Genomic DNA, 14,438 nt, shown 5'->3' on the forward strand with positions numbered 1-14,438 from the left:
CTTCTAAGTTCAAAATTCACAACAGTTAAAAAAAATTCACAACAGTTATAAAAGGAATCATTCCTCAAAAACATTTATCTTTTGTAAGCTTTTGTGACACTTTGTTACTTCTAAAGTAAAAATATTACTTACCCACATTAGCCCTTAATGCAGTATGTCTAAAACTAAATTAAGAAAGCTATGATACTACAGCAACACAGAACAAATAAGAGATTAAGATGTAACATTTACAGAGACTCATTATTCTAATTCACAGCACTCCATATAATACCACAGCCAATCCTTTTGGAACTTATTCTCCAAATTCCAAAAACAGCATAACAGTAGGCTACTTTTATATATGGGGACTTACAGTTATATAGAATAGTGCCTACACGATGAAGTACAAATTTGATAACCTGCACTTAAGGCCTTCTACAACCTATGTGCCATCTTCTCTTTCTCTCATATCCATATACAAACCCATATATAAACCTACCAACACAAAAGCTATTCATTGGTTGTGATTTTGTGCCACCCATCGACACAACTTTGGCTATATCATTCCCTCAACATATACTATGCACTCCTCCCAAACTGTTTACCATACATATGTCACAAGTCACTACTTTTGTGAAGTCTACTCTGATCCTTACCAAACCAAACTAATCTCTCCTATTGAGGGCAAATGGCACATGCTTAAATCTTGTGTACTTATCTCTTCATACGAAGTTCTAAAAGATACAGCTCTTTTGTATCTCCAGTAAAAAGGAAGAATGCTGTGAAATAAAATTGCTGTTTATCTTTTTACTGATAAATGGCTGAGATTATAAGCATACTGAAGCCAGAGACTCTTGAGGAGTCATTAAATTATTTACTGAGTAAGGTATAATCCATGGTGGAGGAGCACTAAAACAAATAAGGTCCCTACCTCTACACCCAAGGAGCATATATTCTCAGTCTTTGAATTACAAGTTAACAATGTTGTCACTTAATAGACAATAAAAATGCCTTCAACTTGAAATTCTGATACAAATACCTAAGCATGCGCATATATATGTGTGTGCGTGCTATACACATGTGTGTATATATATATATACACATATAGCATTTTAAGAAATAGAAGAATCTAAAAACCCGAGCAAAGCAGTTTTTAATAACACACCTATTATAAACAACCAGTTACGTTCAATCGTCACAAAAAAAGTAGGAGCATTATTTCATTACAACTATCTAAAAAGCCAATGTTGGTAAATTCAATACCTATAGCAAAATTTAAACAGTAAAGTTCAGCAATTTACAACCAGTGCTTTCAAAATACTAATGAAATCCAAGTTGGAAAATGCTAACAACTTATTGTAACGACTATGTCCTTTATTAATTGTCCAGTTTTAAAGGCTTCATTTAGTTTACAAGAAAACTACTACAATTTTCACTATTTAAAACATCTATCCAGAGTTAATACTTCAACATACTGAGTTATCATCTAGAATTACTATGCAATCACTTCATGCATTTGTTTTCCTAAGGCCAATTATTTTGCAAAGATTTCGCAGTGGAAAATGGTTAAGGGTATAGAAATGAAACCCTGAAATTAATTACAAATTACAAAGAATGTAAAAAACCATTTTAAAGAGATGCAACAAACCTCTTATTAAAAATTCACAAATTTCCTTTTATGCTCTCACTAAGCTAACCAAAAAGAAAGGAGTCTAAAATCAATGGAGTAACTACAGCAAATTTATAAAGATAACAAAAAAATGAAATTTCAATACATACATCCTAAAGCTCTAAAATTTGGATATTCTGTATGTAGTATAAATCAACATTAACTTAAGACTTAGTTGTGAAACTATACTTTTTCTGTATAATCAAGTTTAATCTTCAAAACTATTATAATCCCATTTAAAAGATAAAACTGAAGCTAAAAATGTTTAAGATCAAATAAACTAAAAAAATAAATTATACTTAATATAAATAAATCTATATACCTAAAACTACATGAAAAACCTCAAATTCAAAGAATGTAAGAAAATGTACCTACAATGAATCTATCACTTTTTACACAGAAATCTAACAGAGATGATCATAAAAATAGGTCAGGTATAGAGAGGTAGTTCAGAGGGCAAGAAATTTAAAACTCTCAAATTCTTAAAATCTCACCCAATTCAAAATATAAACTATAATGCACCTTTCTAGCCTATAATTAGCTAACATTCTAAATTTTTATAAAACCCAGAAATGGGTAAAGATGTAGAGAAACAGGCACTCCCATATCCAGTTGTGGAAAACAAATTAGTGAAGAATCCTTTTGCCAATGTGGTTTTCATAAACTTTGTAATTGTAATTTCACTTGACACCGCATTTTTAACTTCCATTGTAAATATTCCCAGTCTGTAACTGCAAACTGGAATCAAACCATAAAGCCACCAAAGTAGTTACTATATTGCAGTGTGTCCATATGACAAAGAATGAAGCAGATGTAAAACTGCAGACCATTTTATGTAATTTTCTAAAAAAGGAAAAAAAATAGATGGACTTCTACCTCCAGGCAAGGTGATGTAACACACACCCGTTTACCCTATTAAAAGCACTTAAAAAAAAATCACACCTGATGTACATAACGATGGTTTTCAAAACCAGTGAATATCAGACAATGACGGACATTGATCCCTGAAATTCAAAAAACAAATGAATGAGTCCATGACTGCCTCCAGCTTTGTCTCTTAAGAGAAAGACCCGGCCATGGCACAGCTATGGCCACGGCACAGCTTGGGTGGAGAAAACGGCCAAACTTCAAAACTTGCTAAGTAAGAGGACATGAGTCCAACGAGACCAAAATAAGTAGTTTCTACAGCAAAATACCAAAGAGAGTTGCACAGAGACAACTCTGGGAATCTGTAAAGAATCCGCCCCCCGCCCCCCCCTCAGGGATCCCTGGGTGGCTCAGGGGTTTAGCACCTGCCTTTGGCCTGGGGCCTGATCCTGGAGTCTGGGGATCAAGTCCATTGTTGGGCTCCCTGCACGGAGCTGCTTCTCCCTCTGCCTGTGTCTCTGCCTCTCTTTCTCTCTGTCTCTCATTAAGAAATAAATAAAATCTTAAAAAAAAAAAAAAAAAAAAAGAATCCCCCCTGAGTATTCAATGTATACAGATAACTATATTACGGGTAATACAGAAGATGGATCCTAGTCTGGGAATCGAATACTGCATCAGGCTCCCCAGTGAGGAGCCCGCATCTCCCTCTGCCTATGTCTCTGCCTCTCTGTGTCTCTCATGAATGAATAAATAAGATATTTTTTAAAAAAAAAGGTAATTGGCTGTTTCAATAAACAAACAATAGAATTTATAACATCTATGGAAGATGTATAACAATAGCACAGATGCCATGAGAGGAGAAATAAAGTATTCTAATACTCACATTCTAATACTCTAATACTTCACTTTATGTGAAATGGCATAAATACTCCTTGAGGGAAGACTATGGTTAAGTTAGAGACCTATGCTACAACTCCTAAAAACAGCCAATAATATAACAAAGAATCACAAGCTAATCAACTAACAAGACATATCATGGAATTTAAAAAGTACCTATCCAAAAGAAAGCAGAAAAAGGGAAGAACACAAGGCATAAATAGAAAAACAGCAAAATCGTTTTAAAATGCTATTAGTCAAAAGAAGGGGGTAGGGATCCCTGGGTGGCGCAGCGGTTTGGCGCCTGTCTTTGGCCCAGGGCAGGATCCTGGAGACCCGGGATTGAATCCCACATCGGGCTCCCAGTGCATGGAGCCTGCTTCTCCCTCTGCCTGTGTCTCTGCCTCTCTCTCTCTCTGTGTGACTATCATGAATAAATAAAATTTAAAAAAAAAAAAAAAAAGAAGGGGGTGTAAGTTGGATGTAAGAATCAAATTCCAACTTGATGCTATACACAAAAAAACATACTTGTGCGTGTCAAAATTTAAGAAATGCTATGAAAGCCGTACTTAAAAGGGAAACACCTAGCATTAAGCCTCTATGTTAGAAAAGGTATGTCAATGACCTCAAGCTTCAACATAAATTGAAAAAAGAACTAAATGCAAGCAGAAAATAAAACAGATGATAGAAACAGAACACTCAGAGAAACCAAAAGCTGATATTTAGAGAACATTAATAAAATAATCTCTAGCTAAAGTGACAAGGAAAAAAGAGAAAAGACAAATCGTAGGTATCAGCAATGAGAGGAGTGACATCACTACAGATTCTACAGACATCAATAGTATAAAAAGGTAGTCTCACAAACAACTCTATGCAAATAAACTCAGTAACTTGGAAGAAATGGACTAACTCTATGGAAGGTACAAATTATCAAAGTTCACTTAAGAAATAGATAACCTGGGATGCCCAGGTGGTTCAGTGGTTGGGCATCTGCCTTTGGCTCAGGGCAAGATCCTGAAATCCCTGGATCCAGTCCCCCATCGGGCCCCCTGCACGGAGCCTGCTTCTCCTCTCCCTCTGCCTATGTCTCTGCCTGTCTCTCTCTGTGTGTCTCTCATGAATAAATGAAAAAAATAAAAAATAAATAAACAGAAAAAATAACCTGAATAGTCCTGTAACTATTAAATAAATTAAACGTGTCATTTAAAACTTCACAAAGAAAATAAACACCAGGCCCATACAACTTCACTGGTGAATTGCCCCAAACATTTAAGAAATAAAGAATATCATTTAGGGGTTCACCCTCGTATAAGGAACAAAGATACCTGCTCTCATCACTTCTACTCAGCACTATACTAGATGCCACAGGCAGGGGAAAAAAAAATGATATTAAGATAGAAAATGAAGAAATAAAATAAGCAGTCTATGTAGAAAATCTGATGGTATCTATCTACAAAAAGCTACTAGATCTAACAAGTGAGTTTGGCAAGAGTGAAGAACACAAGAAAACATGCAAAAAACTGTTGTAGTTCCTTATACTAATAACCGGAAACATTTTTTTTTAAGATTTTATTTATTTATTCATGAGAGACACAAAGAGAGGCAGAGACACAGGCAGGGGGAGAAGCAGGCTCCCTATGGGGGGAGCCTGCTGCAGAACTCGATCCCAGGACCCCAGGATCACGACCTGAGCCAAGGGCAGACATTCAACCACTGAGTCACCCTGGAACTCAGTGGAGTTCCTGGTGCCCCCTGGAAACTTGAGATTTTTAAAACAACATCATTTACAATAGCACCAAAAAACACAAAAAAGGGATAAATCTAACAAAAATGTACAAAAACTGTACAATGAAAATTAAACACTGCTAAAAGAAATTAAAAGATCTAGGTAAATGGAAAGATAAAATTGTTTGTGAGTGGAAAAACTCAAGATTGTTAGGATGTCAATTTGCCTCAAATTGTTTTATATATTCAAGTTAATTCCAATAAAATCCTAGCAAGCTTTTTTGTAGAAACGGACTCTTATTTAAAAAAAAAAAAAAAAAAAACACAGTACTAAGTTGTTTTTCAAAACAACTTTGAAAAAGAACAAAGAGGACCATGACTGCTTGATTTCAAGACTTAATATAAAGTCATCATAATTAACACAGTTTGTTTTTGGCATCTAGATGGATAAAAATGGGTCAGTGGAAAAGGATACAGTACAGAAATAGAATCATATATACATAGTTGATTTTTGACAAAGGTGCAAAGCCAATTCAATGACAAAGGATAGCCTTTTCAACAAATGGTCCTGGAAGTTTAAATCCATATACGAAAACAAAAAATGTTGACTTATAGTTTGCACTGTATTAAAAAAAAAAAATGAACTAAAAAAAAACTTATATGCAAACCCAAAAACTGTAAAACTTCTATTAGAAAAACCAAAGGAGGAAAAAAATCTTTGTTAGGCAAATTTGGCTTAGAAATGAGCCATACAACATAAAATTGGCAAACTTCAGTTCTTCAGAATTAAAAACTGCTGTTCTTCAAAAGACACAATCGAGACAATGAAAATACAAATGGTAGAAAATATTAACCATATATCTGATAAAAGACTTATAACCAGAATGAAGACTTAAGACTCAACAGTAATCCAATTTAAAAAGTGGGCAAGAGATATAGACACACTTCATCAAAGATGATATACAGCTGGCAAAAAGAACACGAAAAGATAATTAACATCACAGACATAAGAAATGCAAATTAAAACCACAGGAGATTACCACTTCACACCTACTAGAATGCCTACAGCCAAAGACAATCTCAAGGATTGGAGAGGATGTGGAAGGACTGGACATCTCATACCCTTTTGGTAGCAATGTAAAATAATACAACCATTTTGGAATATGGTCTGGAGTTTCTCAAAACTTTAAAAAAGTTAACAGCATATGCATACCAAACGATCCAGTCATTCCAATCAAAGGTATTTCCCCAAGAGAAATGAAAAGTTCACACAAAGACTTTTACAAGGATGTTCACAGCTTTATTTACAATAGTCAAAAACTGGAAACAACCCAAGAGTTGAATGGATAAACAAATTGCTGTATATCCATAAAATGTAATATTACTAAGCAAGAAAAAATAGACTATTGATAGATAACATGGGTAAATCTCAAAATAATTAGAGTAAGTGAAATAAAACCAAAGAGGTACATCCTGACTCCCTTAAAATTCTAAAAAATGCAAACTGACCCTATAGTGACAGAGAGAGGATCAATTGTTGCTTGGGGAAAGAAAGACAGAAGGAAGGGATTACCAAGGGGCAAAATGATACTTCTGGGGGTGATGGACATGATCTTCATTATGGTAATGATCTCATAGGTATATTCATATGTCCAATAATAAGTGCAGTTTATTTTATGTCAAATTTTCTCTCAACAAAGCTATCTTTTTTAAAAAAGGCAAGTAGTGAGCCAGTACACATGGTATTTGCGGAAAACCCATTTGTGTAAATAAGCAAGGATGCTAATATTTGATAATATACAAACATAATAACACTTAAGGAAAAAAATGCACCAGAAAAAATTTAACGTAATTACCTCACCTGAGAAACAGGACTGGGACTCAGTGAGAAATACTTACCACTATGAATTTTAACCAGGCACATTAAAAAAATATATATACATATGAAAACTTAATTACTTATACACAGCCATGACTCCAAAGCAAAAATTATTAAGCACCATCTTAGAAAAGTTCACAAAACAAAACTTCAGTTATTCCAACTTTTATATTAAAAAATGGATTAAAAAAAAAACGGCTGGCAATTATTTTTACATTGTTTTCCATTTTTTTTCTCCTCTACTAATATATAGAAAACTGTTAAACCAATAAACCATAACTGGACATCTGAATCTCTGTCTCATTTCTGTCAGCCTACTCCTGGTGGCTCTTGTCAGTTCGTTCTCTCCATACTTACATCATCCATTCGTTTATACAAAATTACAGAGGATATCTATTTCAACGGTAATTTTACATTCTATATCCTGCACTCATGAACTATTCCCAATTTCAAACCTTGCAACTACTTCAACTTAGAAAATATCACTGCCAAGTAAGATTGCCTTCCCCAGAAAAAGCTATCTCTCCCCTGATCTATGTAATATGAACTCAACAAATAAGACCAAATATCAAGTATGAACAAATATTTAGTAAGGCAGAAAAAAGAAAATACAAAATATCTCCGTAGAATATCTCCTGATATTCCAAGGAATATCACATTGTTGTAGATGAAATTTTAAGAATTCCAAAAAATATTGTCAACAGTCACTACCACTATGCTAAGAACATAGCCTCTCAAGACTATTCATACTTGAAAGGGGGAAAACGTCATTGCATCAACAAGTTATTTGTGTGTTAGGCCTAGAAGATGTGCCAGGTCTGAAAATTTTTAAAAAACCGAAGAACCATGCCTCAACACAGCAGACAGGTTTGCAAACAAAAATTTTGACATAGTACACTGTTAAAATGTGCAAGGCCAAAGCATTAGAAGGACGATCTAAAGTAGTAGTTTTCCTGGCCAAAAAGTGAGGAAAGATTCCAAATGATCTGTATCACAAGACCTATTTTCCTTTAATGGAAAGACAAACCAGCTCTTAACTTCTGACTCTAATTTGAAGCTAACTGCGTAAACACATTTAAGGATCAAGATAACGGATTGTTAATGTGGCTCATTATTGAAATACATATTTTAGTCTTCACAATTAAAAGTACAAAAAAATTAGATTAATAAAATCACACGATTTTGGTTCAAATCACTTATCTATTTAAAATCGTAATCTCTCCTCAAAAAACTGGGCTATTATTTATATATTCTCAAAGCTCTATATCCGAAAGCATTTTTCATTCCCTGAATAGCACTCATAACTACTTTAAGATGTTATTCTCACAGACTACCTTTCTAAAAAAAACTTAGTTTTTGTCCATTTAGATTATCAACTACATAATCCAACTCTTAAAATTAAACACTTCACTTTTGTTAATTGTAACTTACAAAAGTTAATTGAAAATTACCACTAACGATAACAGTAGATTGAGCAATTCAGTTTTCACTAGTTTCAAACAATTTTTTCGTACCTTCACGCCAACTGCAACCTCAGTGACAATTCTGTAAAGAAAGAAAAAAAAGTTTCAACCTCGTTGTTCTAACGATCACTGTCGGGCTCTAAAACTTTTTCATAGTTCATCATTAATAAATCCTCCAGTCACCATGCATATGGAAAACAAATAGATTGTCAACGACACTTCGGTCTTGTGGAAAATTGCTTCCAAACCTGAGATGAAAGTCGCTGAACTTTTGGTATTGTTTCCACGACCCTTATCTACCAAAAAGAACAAAAACTCCAAACACTATGGTGCCATTTCTGCCAAGCTTTACACTTAAGACTAGTAATGTAAGACTTAAACCAACTCTTTAGCTATCTTGGTAGTCTCAGGGGACATGAACTCCACTGCCAAGTCTTGTCACCAATTTCCAGGTTTCTCTGGAGAAATAGTGAACTTCTCTAGATCTACGTTTCACTGGAAAACAAGGTCTAAACAACCTCTGGGGTGAAGTCTGTTACTCTGCTAACTTTGGTATGTTCTTCCCTCGATGTGTTTTAAAAAACACTAAACTCCAAACATTTAAAATAAACTCGTATTTTACTTGGCTCTTCGTATGTGGTCACGGATTCTACTCCAGGGGCTTTCGGAACGACCCGGCTTGAAGCCCCCGGCAGGGCTGCGGGCGGCGGCGCGGCGGCCCAGCACCGCCCCCGCGGGCCCCTCAGGCGCCGAGCGCCGGAGACCCCGGGCCGGGCCGGGCCGCCTCACCTCGCTCAGCGGCACTGCACCTCCTCGGCCTTTCGGAGACGCCGCACGGTTCCGGCTGGGGTGGTTTTTTGTTTTTGGGGTTTTTTTTTGTTTTTTTGTTTTTTGTCTTTTGCAGTTGTTTTTTGTTTGTCCAGAAACTGGTCAAAGTGACTTAAGAAAAAACGGCCCTGGGTGGGTGGACCGCGGGCTCTGGTTCCTGCCATGGCTGCTGGCCTCTGCCCGTGTGACTGAGGTCGACCACAAACACTCGGGTTTTCAGAGGATTTCGTTTCTGGGCCCTTCTGCCCAGCCCTGCACGTTCTCAGGCCCCCACAAAAAGGCTTTTTTTCTTTTTTTTTCGGTCTCCCGCCCCCACTACCAGACTCCAGTGAAAACAAAGGAGTATGACATCTGCCTTCCCCCTTCCTCCCGCCGCCGCTCGGCCTCCCCGCCCCCCCCCACCCCCCGCTCCCGCCACCGGCATCTCCCCCAGCCAGGGCGGGCCGGGGCGGCCGGAGGGGGGGAGGGAGACCGCGGGGGCCGGGGGGGAGCCGGGAGGCCGGGAGGCCGGGGAACCGGGGCGGGCCGGGGGGGCCGGGGGGGTAGGGAGGCCGGCGGACCGGGGAGGCCGGAGGCCCGGGGAGGCCGGAGGGACCGGGGTGGGGGGGGGGTGGCCGGGGGTCACGCCGCGGCCTCTGCTCTCGTCTCCCCCGGCCGCCCCCCCCCCACAGGCCTCGCTCCCGCCGGCGCGGCCGCCCGGGCCCCGGGGCCCGGCTCTCGGATGGAAATGGCTCCCAGAGGGGGCAGGGCCGGGCCGCCGCTGCGGGGCCCCCACCCCATCCCCCGCCGGGGCCGCCGCTCGCGCCGTCGCCCGCCGTCGCCCCCCGCCGCCCCCCGCCGCCCCGGCCTCCGAGCCCGCTTTCTTCTCCCCTTCCCGAGCGGAGCGGCCGGGGGAAGCGACGGGAGGGGTGTGTGCGATGGGGCGGGGGTTGGGTAACGGCAGCCCGGCCCTGGGAGGGGCCGCCCGCGGGGTCCCCGCCGACCCCGGCCCGGGCGGCAGGACGGCCCCGCGCCCGCTCACACACCTCCTCGCCGGCCGCACTACGTACCCGTCCATTGCCGAACCGGACAAAGCTTCGCTCCCAGGAACCGAGCCACGCAGCCAGCGAGACACACAAGCGGCGAGAAAATGGCGGCCGGGGCCCGACGGAAATTGCCGAAGGTGCCGGAGCGCACGGGGCAGCGCGCGGCAGCGGCGGCGGCGGAAAGAGCCGAGCGCGCCGGCGCCCGGCGGCGGGAGGCGAGCGGCGGGGCGCGGGGCCGAGGGGGAGTGGGCGCCGCCGCCGTCGCTTCCTCCGCGCCGCCGCGCGCCGGGCCTCCGCCCCCGGGGCCCTCCGCCCTCGGGGCCCGCGCTGCGGCCGTGGAGCGCCGCGGCCCGCCGTCCCCTGCGCGCGCCCCCGCGGAGCCCCCGCGGAGCCCCCGGGGCGGCCGGGGCGGCGAGGGCGGCTCCTCCGCGCAGCCTCGGCGGCCGGCGCGCTGCAGCCCCGCGGGGAGGCCCTGGACGCGGGGCTGCCCCCAGGCCGCCTCCGCTCTGGGCCGCGGACCTCGTCCGCTGCGGCCGCCCTGCACCTATTTGCTCCAAGGGGGGGGCGGAGGAGAGAAGAGACAAAACACACACCCAAAACCCAAAACTATTTTATGGCTTTCCTCTTGCGCCATCTTTTCTTCGCAGACCCTCTCCATCCTCGAAAACAAGAAACAGCTGGGGAAACCAGAACCCCCTTGCCCTGCGACACGCGGCCGTCGCGGGGGCCGTCGCGGGCAGCGACCGACACCGCGGCACGTGCGCCCCAGCCCGCGGAGGGTGCGACTCCCGCCCGGCTGATGACTGGGGCCCTGTAGGGAGAAGGGTCACAAGGCCCGGGGGGAGAGGAAGGCAAGACCAGCCCGGTCATGAGGTCGTGAAGACCGGATTGCATCATGCACCCTTTGGTGCCTGGAAGCGGAGAGTGGGGATTGGAGGGACACCTGCGTCCTGTCCCTACCGCTGGTTCTGGTTAGAGACCACGAAATGGGCTGCACACACCGACTCCCTTCCCTACGTATCTCGTGGCTCTCCGTTTTAATTCCAATACCCTGTTGGGCCTTTAATACGTTTTTCAGCGGTTCAACGAAATTTGGACAAGCGTCCATTCTGTGGAGTTTGCTTTTGCCACCAACTTACCCTTTTCTCCATCTGTCCCCCCCAACCACGACACAGACACAAAAGTGCTCGCAGTCCTGAGAAACGAAGAATATCCCCTGTTTTCCCTCCAGTTACTCTCAAGTGTCTAGTGTGGGTCCTCCTCTACATCCTTCCTGCGATCCTCTCGCGTCTTTTACTAAATGGAATTTCGCTGTACTCAATGGTGACTTTATGTATGATTCATAACATTATTTTTAAGGTGAGCAGATCTTAAAGAGCATCTTGTCCAAATATTTTGCCATAGAACGCTTCAAAGCACACAAATATTTATTAGAAATTTTTGACCTACCTTAGGGGTTGGCAGTCCTTAAAAATATCTATTTCCCACGACGCCTTCCCCGTGTCTTCACCATTGACTTACAATACAGAAAGGACCCATTGTCAGTGCCATTAATAATCACTTTTCACTTGTTTGTGGTCTTGTACATGCATTTTCCCTCCATAATTAATATGTAAGTTCCCAAAGGGCAGGAACCGTAGCATAATTTTCTGTATTCTCCACATTGACTCAATCAATATTGATTGATTGGCAAAGGCAAACCATCTTATGAGGGGAAGCTTGTCCTTAGGTGCCAGAAGAAATTACAATATTCACAAAAACACGGTTTTTTCTACTTTTTCTCCCAACAAACCATAAGACTATGAACAGGGGCACCTAGTTGGCTCAGTGGTTGAGCGTCTGCCATTAGCTCAGGGCATGATCCCAGGGTCCTGGGATGGAGCACCACAGCAGGCTTCCTCTGCCTATGTCTCTGCCTCTCTCTGTGTGTGTCTCTCATGAATAGATAAATAAAATCTTTAAATTAAACAAAAAAGAGGGATCCCTTGGGTGGCTCAGCGGTTTAGTGCCTGCCTTTGGCCTAGGGCGTGATCCTGGAGTCCCGGAATTGAGTCCCACGTCAGGCTCCCAGCTGGAGCCTGCTTCTCCCTCTGCCTGTGTCTCTGCCTCTCTCTCTCTCTCTGTCTCTCATGAATAAATAAATAAAATCTTTAAAGAAAAAAAAAAAAAAGACTGAACAAACAATAGTCAATACGCTTGCTTATGTAAACCCACCACCATCTAGAAAAGATTTAAGATTCTTTACAAGTCAAGACACGTAAAATACTAGATAAAATAGCAAAAACAAGAGAATAAGTATGACAAAAGACAAAAATATAATATGGAGTCAGGAATGAGGCCAATGCAACAATGTATATCACAAAAGCATGTTGATTAAAAACTAGGTTCAAATTTGAGCTCTTTCATTTAGCAGCTGTGTGACATTAGGCATGTTCATTAACCTCTCCAGGAAAAAAGTTTCCATTACTGAAAAGAGTGGGATTAAAAATAGGGCCTTCGGGCAGCCCGGGTGGCTCAGCGGTTTAGCGCCACCTTCAGCCTGGGGTGGGATCCTGGAGACCAGGGATCAAGTCCCATGTTGGGCTCCCTGCATGGAGCCTGCTTCTCCCTCTGCATGTGTCTCTGCCTCTCTCTCTATGTCTCTCATGCATGAGTAAATAAAATCTTTAAGAAACATAGGGCCTTCATCCTAGATGGTTGTGAGGTCTAAATGGCTTGATGGATGTAAAGCACCTCTCTAGTTCAGTGGTGGGTTACAAGTAAATATTCAATAAAGGGTGCTATCATCATACTTATTATTTTTGTTATTAACTTATTATTCACTTGACAAAAAACTGGCAACAAATTTAGCTCTTGGATTGTTAACGGCCAACAATATTGGTATAAATAAATCTATATAGAGATTTTCACAAAGGTTAAACATGTCACTGAAGTAATTAGATTGGCTGCTATCTAGTGGAATAAATCTGGGAAAATGTCATAGATAAATTTCTGAAACCTCATCCAAACCTAAATTTGTATGATTTTTATGAGTTAACCATGGGGCAGATTATTAATCTCAACATTAGCAGATGGCCAACCTTTGTAATATATGACAAGATTATATTAGTGTTTATGGATTCCTAACAAAATAAGGCAATAAAAAGTGAAGTGCCTGTACGGTATTATTTTCATACCCATATCTTTTTTCAGCGTAATGATTTGTTCTTTCCCTTCTGAGTGGTAAATGTTTTGACCTTTTACAGAGATTTACACTTATGTGAACAATGATTAAATCTAAAATTCAGTGTATGCTAAGCCAAAATGAGGTCTAATATGGCTGCAATAAAAGTAGGAAATAGGATCTTGTTCATAATGTCCTGATTTTATTCCTATCTCCACCTCTCATCTGCTTATAGTACCAAAGACTTCTTTTAACTTTCTCATAAAGCAGTTTCATCTTATGAAAAGAAGGAATCAATTAGATCAGGTTTTTGGGTATGTATTTTTGAATAGGTAATATAAATTCAAATGGGAAAAGTAAATTCAAAAGATACAAAAGCACATATAAATTGCCCAGAAAGGGCAAATATAGAGAGGCAGAAAATAGATCAGTGGTTGCTTAGGGCTGAGAGTGAAAATGGGGACTAACTATAAATGGACACAGGCTTCTTTTTAGACTGATGGAAATGTTCTAAAACTAGGTTGTAGTGATAGTTGTACAATGTACTAAATATACTAAAATTCATTGAATTATACAGTTAATATTGGTGAATTTCACAGTATGTACATTATATATCAATAAAGGAGGCACAAAAAGAAAAAGCATATACCTTCCACTCCTGCTCCCCAGCTACTATATTCCAGAAGCAACCCATCTTACCAGTTTATTGCATAACGTTTTAATGCATAAATCGGTAACATATAGTTTCAGTTTTTATTTTAAAATAATAACTACAGTATACACTTTTCTGCAACTTACATTTTACTTAAAAAAATATAGAGATCTTTCCTTATCAATACATTTATAACTGCCTCATTCTTTATACGTAGCTGCATAATATTCCACCAAATGAGTAAATCATAATTTATTTCACTGAATCTAGTTGATGAACATTTAGGTTGCCTCCAATCTTACTATTTACAAA

General features: G+C 41.0%; 1 protein-coding gene across 4 annotated transcripts in view; it reads right to left on the reverse strand.

Annotated features, from left to right (window-relative positions):
• PTBP2 (polypyrimidine tract binding protein 2) overlaps nt 1-10,592 on the reverse strand; it is a 75,392-nt gene extending 64,800 nt beyond the window's left edge. The window contains exons 1-2 of one of the 4 annotated variants that reach the window (XM_072754545.1): nt 10,336-10,592; nt 8,510-8,540 (exon numbers count right to left, since the gene is read on the reverse strand). In XM_072754545.1, coding sequence (XP_072610646.1) covers nt 8,510-8,540; nt 10,336-10,343 — 39 coding nt within the window. In that variant the 5' untranslated portion in view covers nt 10,344-10,592. The remainder of the gene's footprint in view (nt 1-8,509; nt 8,541-10,335) is intronic. The other 3 variants (XM_072754544.1, XM_072754547.1, XM_072754546.1) reach the window with 3 other exon arrangements.
• Nucleotides 10,593-14,438: the final 3,846 nt, after the last annotated feature.

The sequence above is a fragment of the Vulpes vulpes genome, chromosome 3, assembly GCF_048418805.1.
Source record: "Vulpes vulpes isolate BD-2025 chromosome 3, VulVul3, whole genome shotgun sequence".
NCBI classification, from domain to species: domain Eukaryota; kingdom Metazoa; phylum Chordata; class Mammalia; order Carnivora; family Canidae; genus Vulpes; species Vulpes vulpes.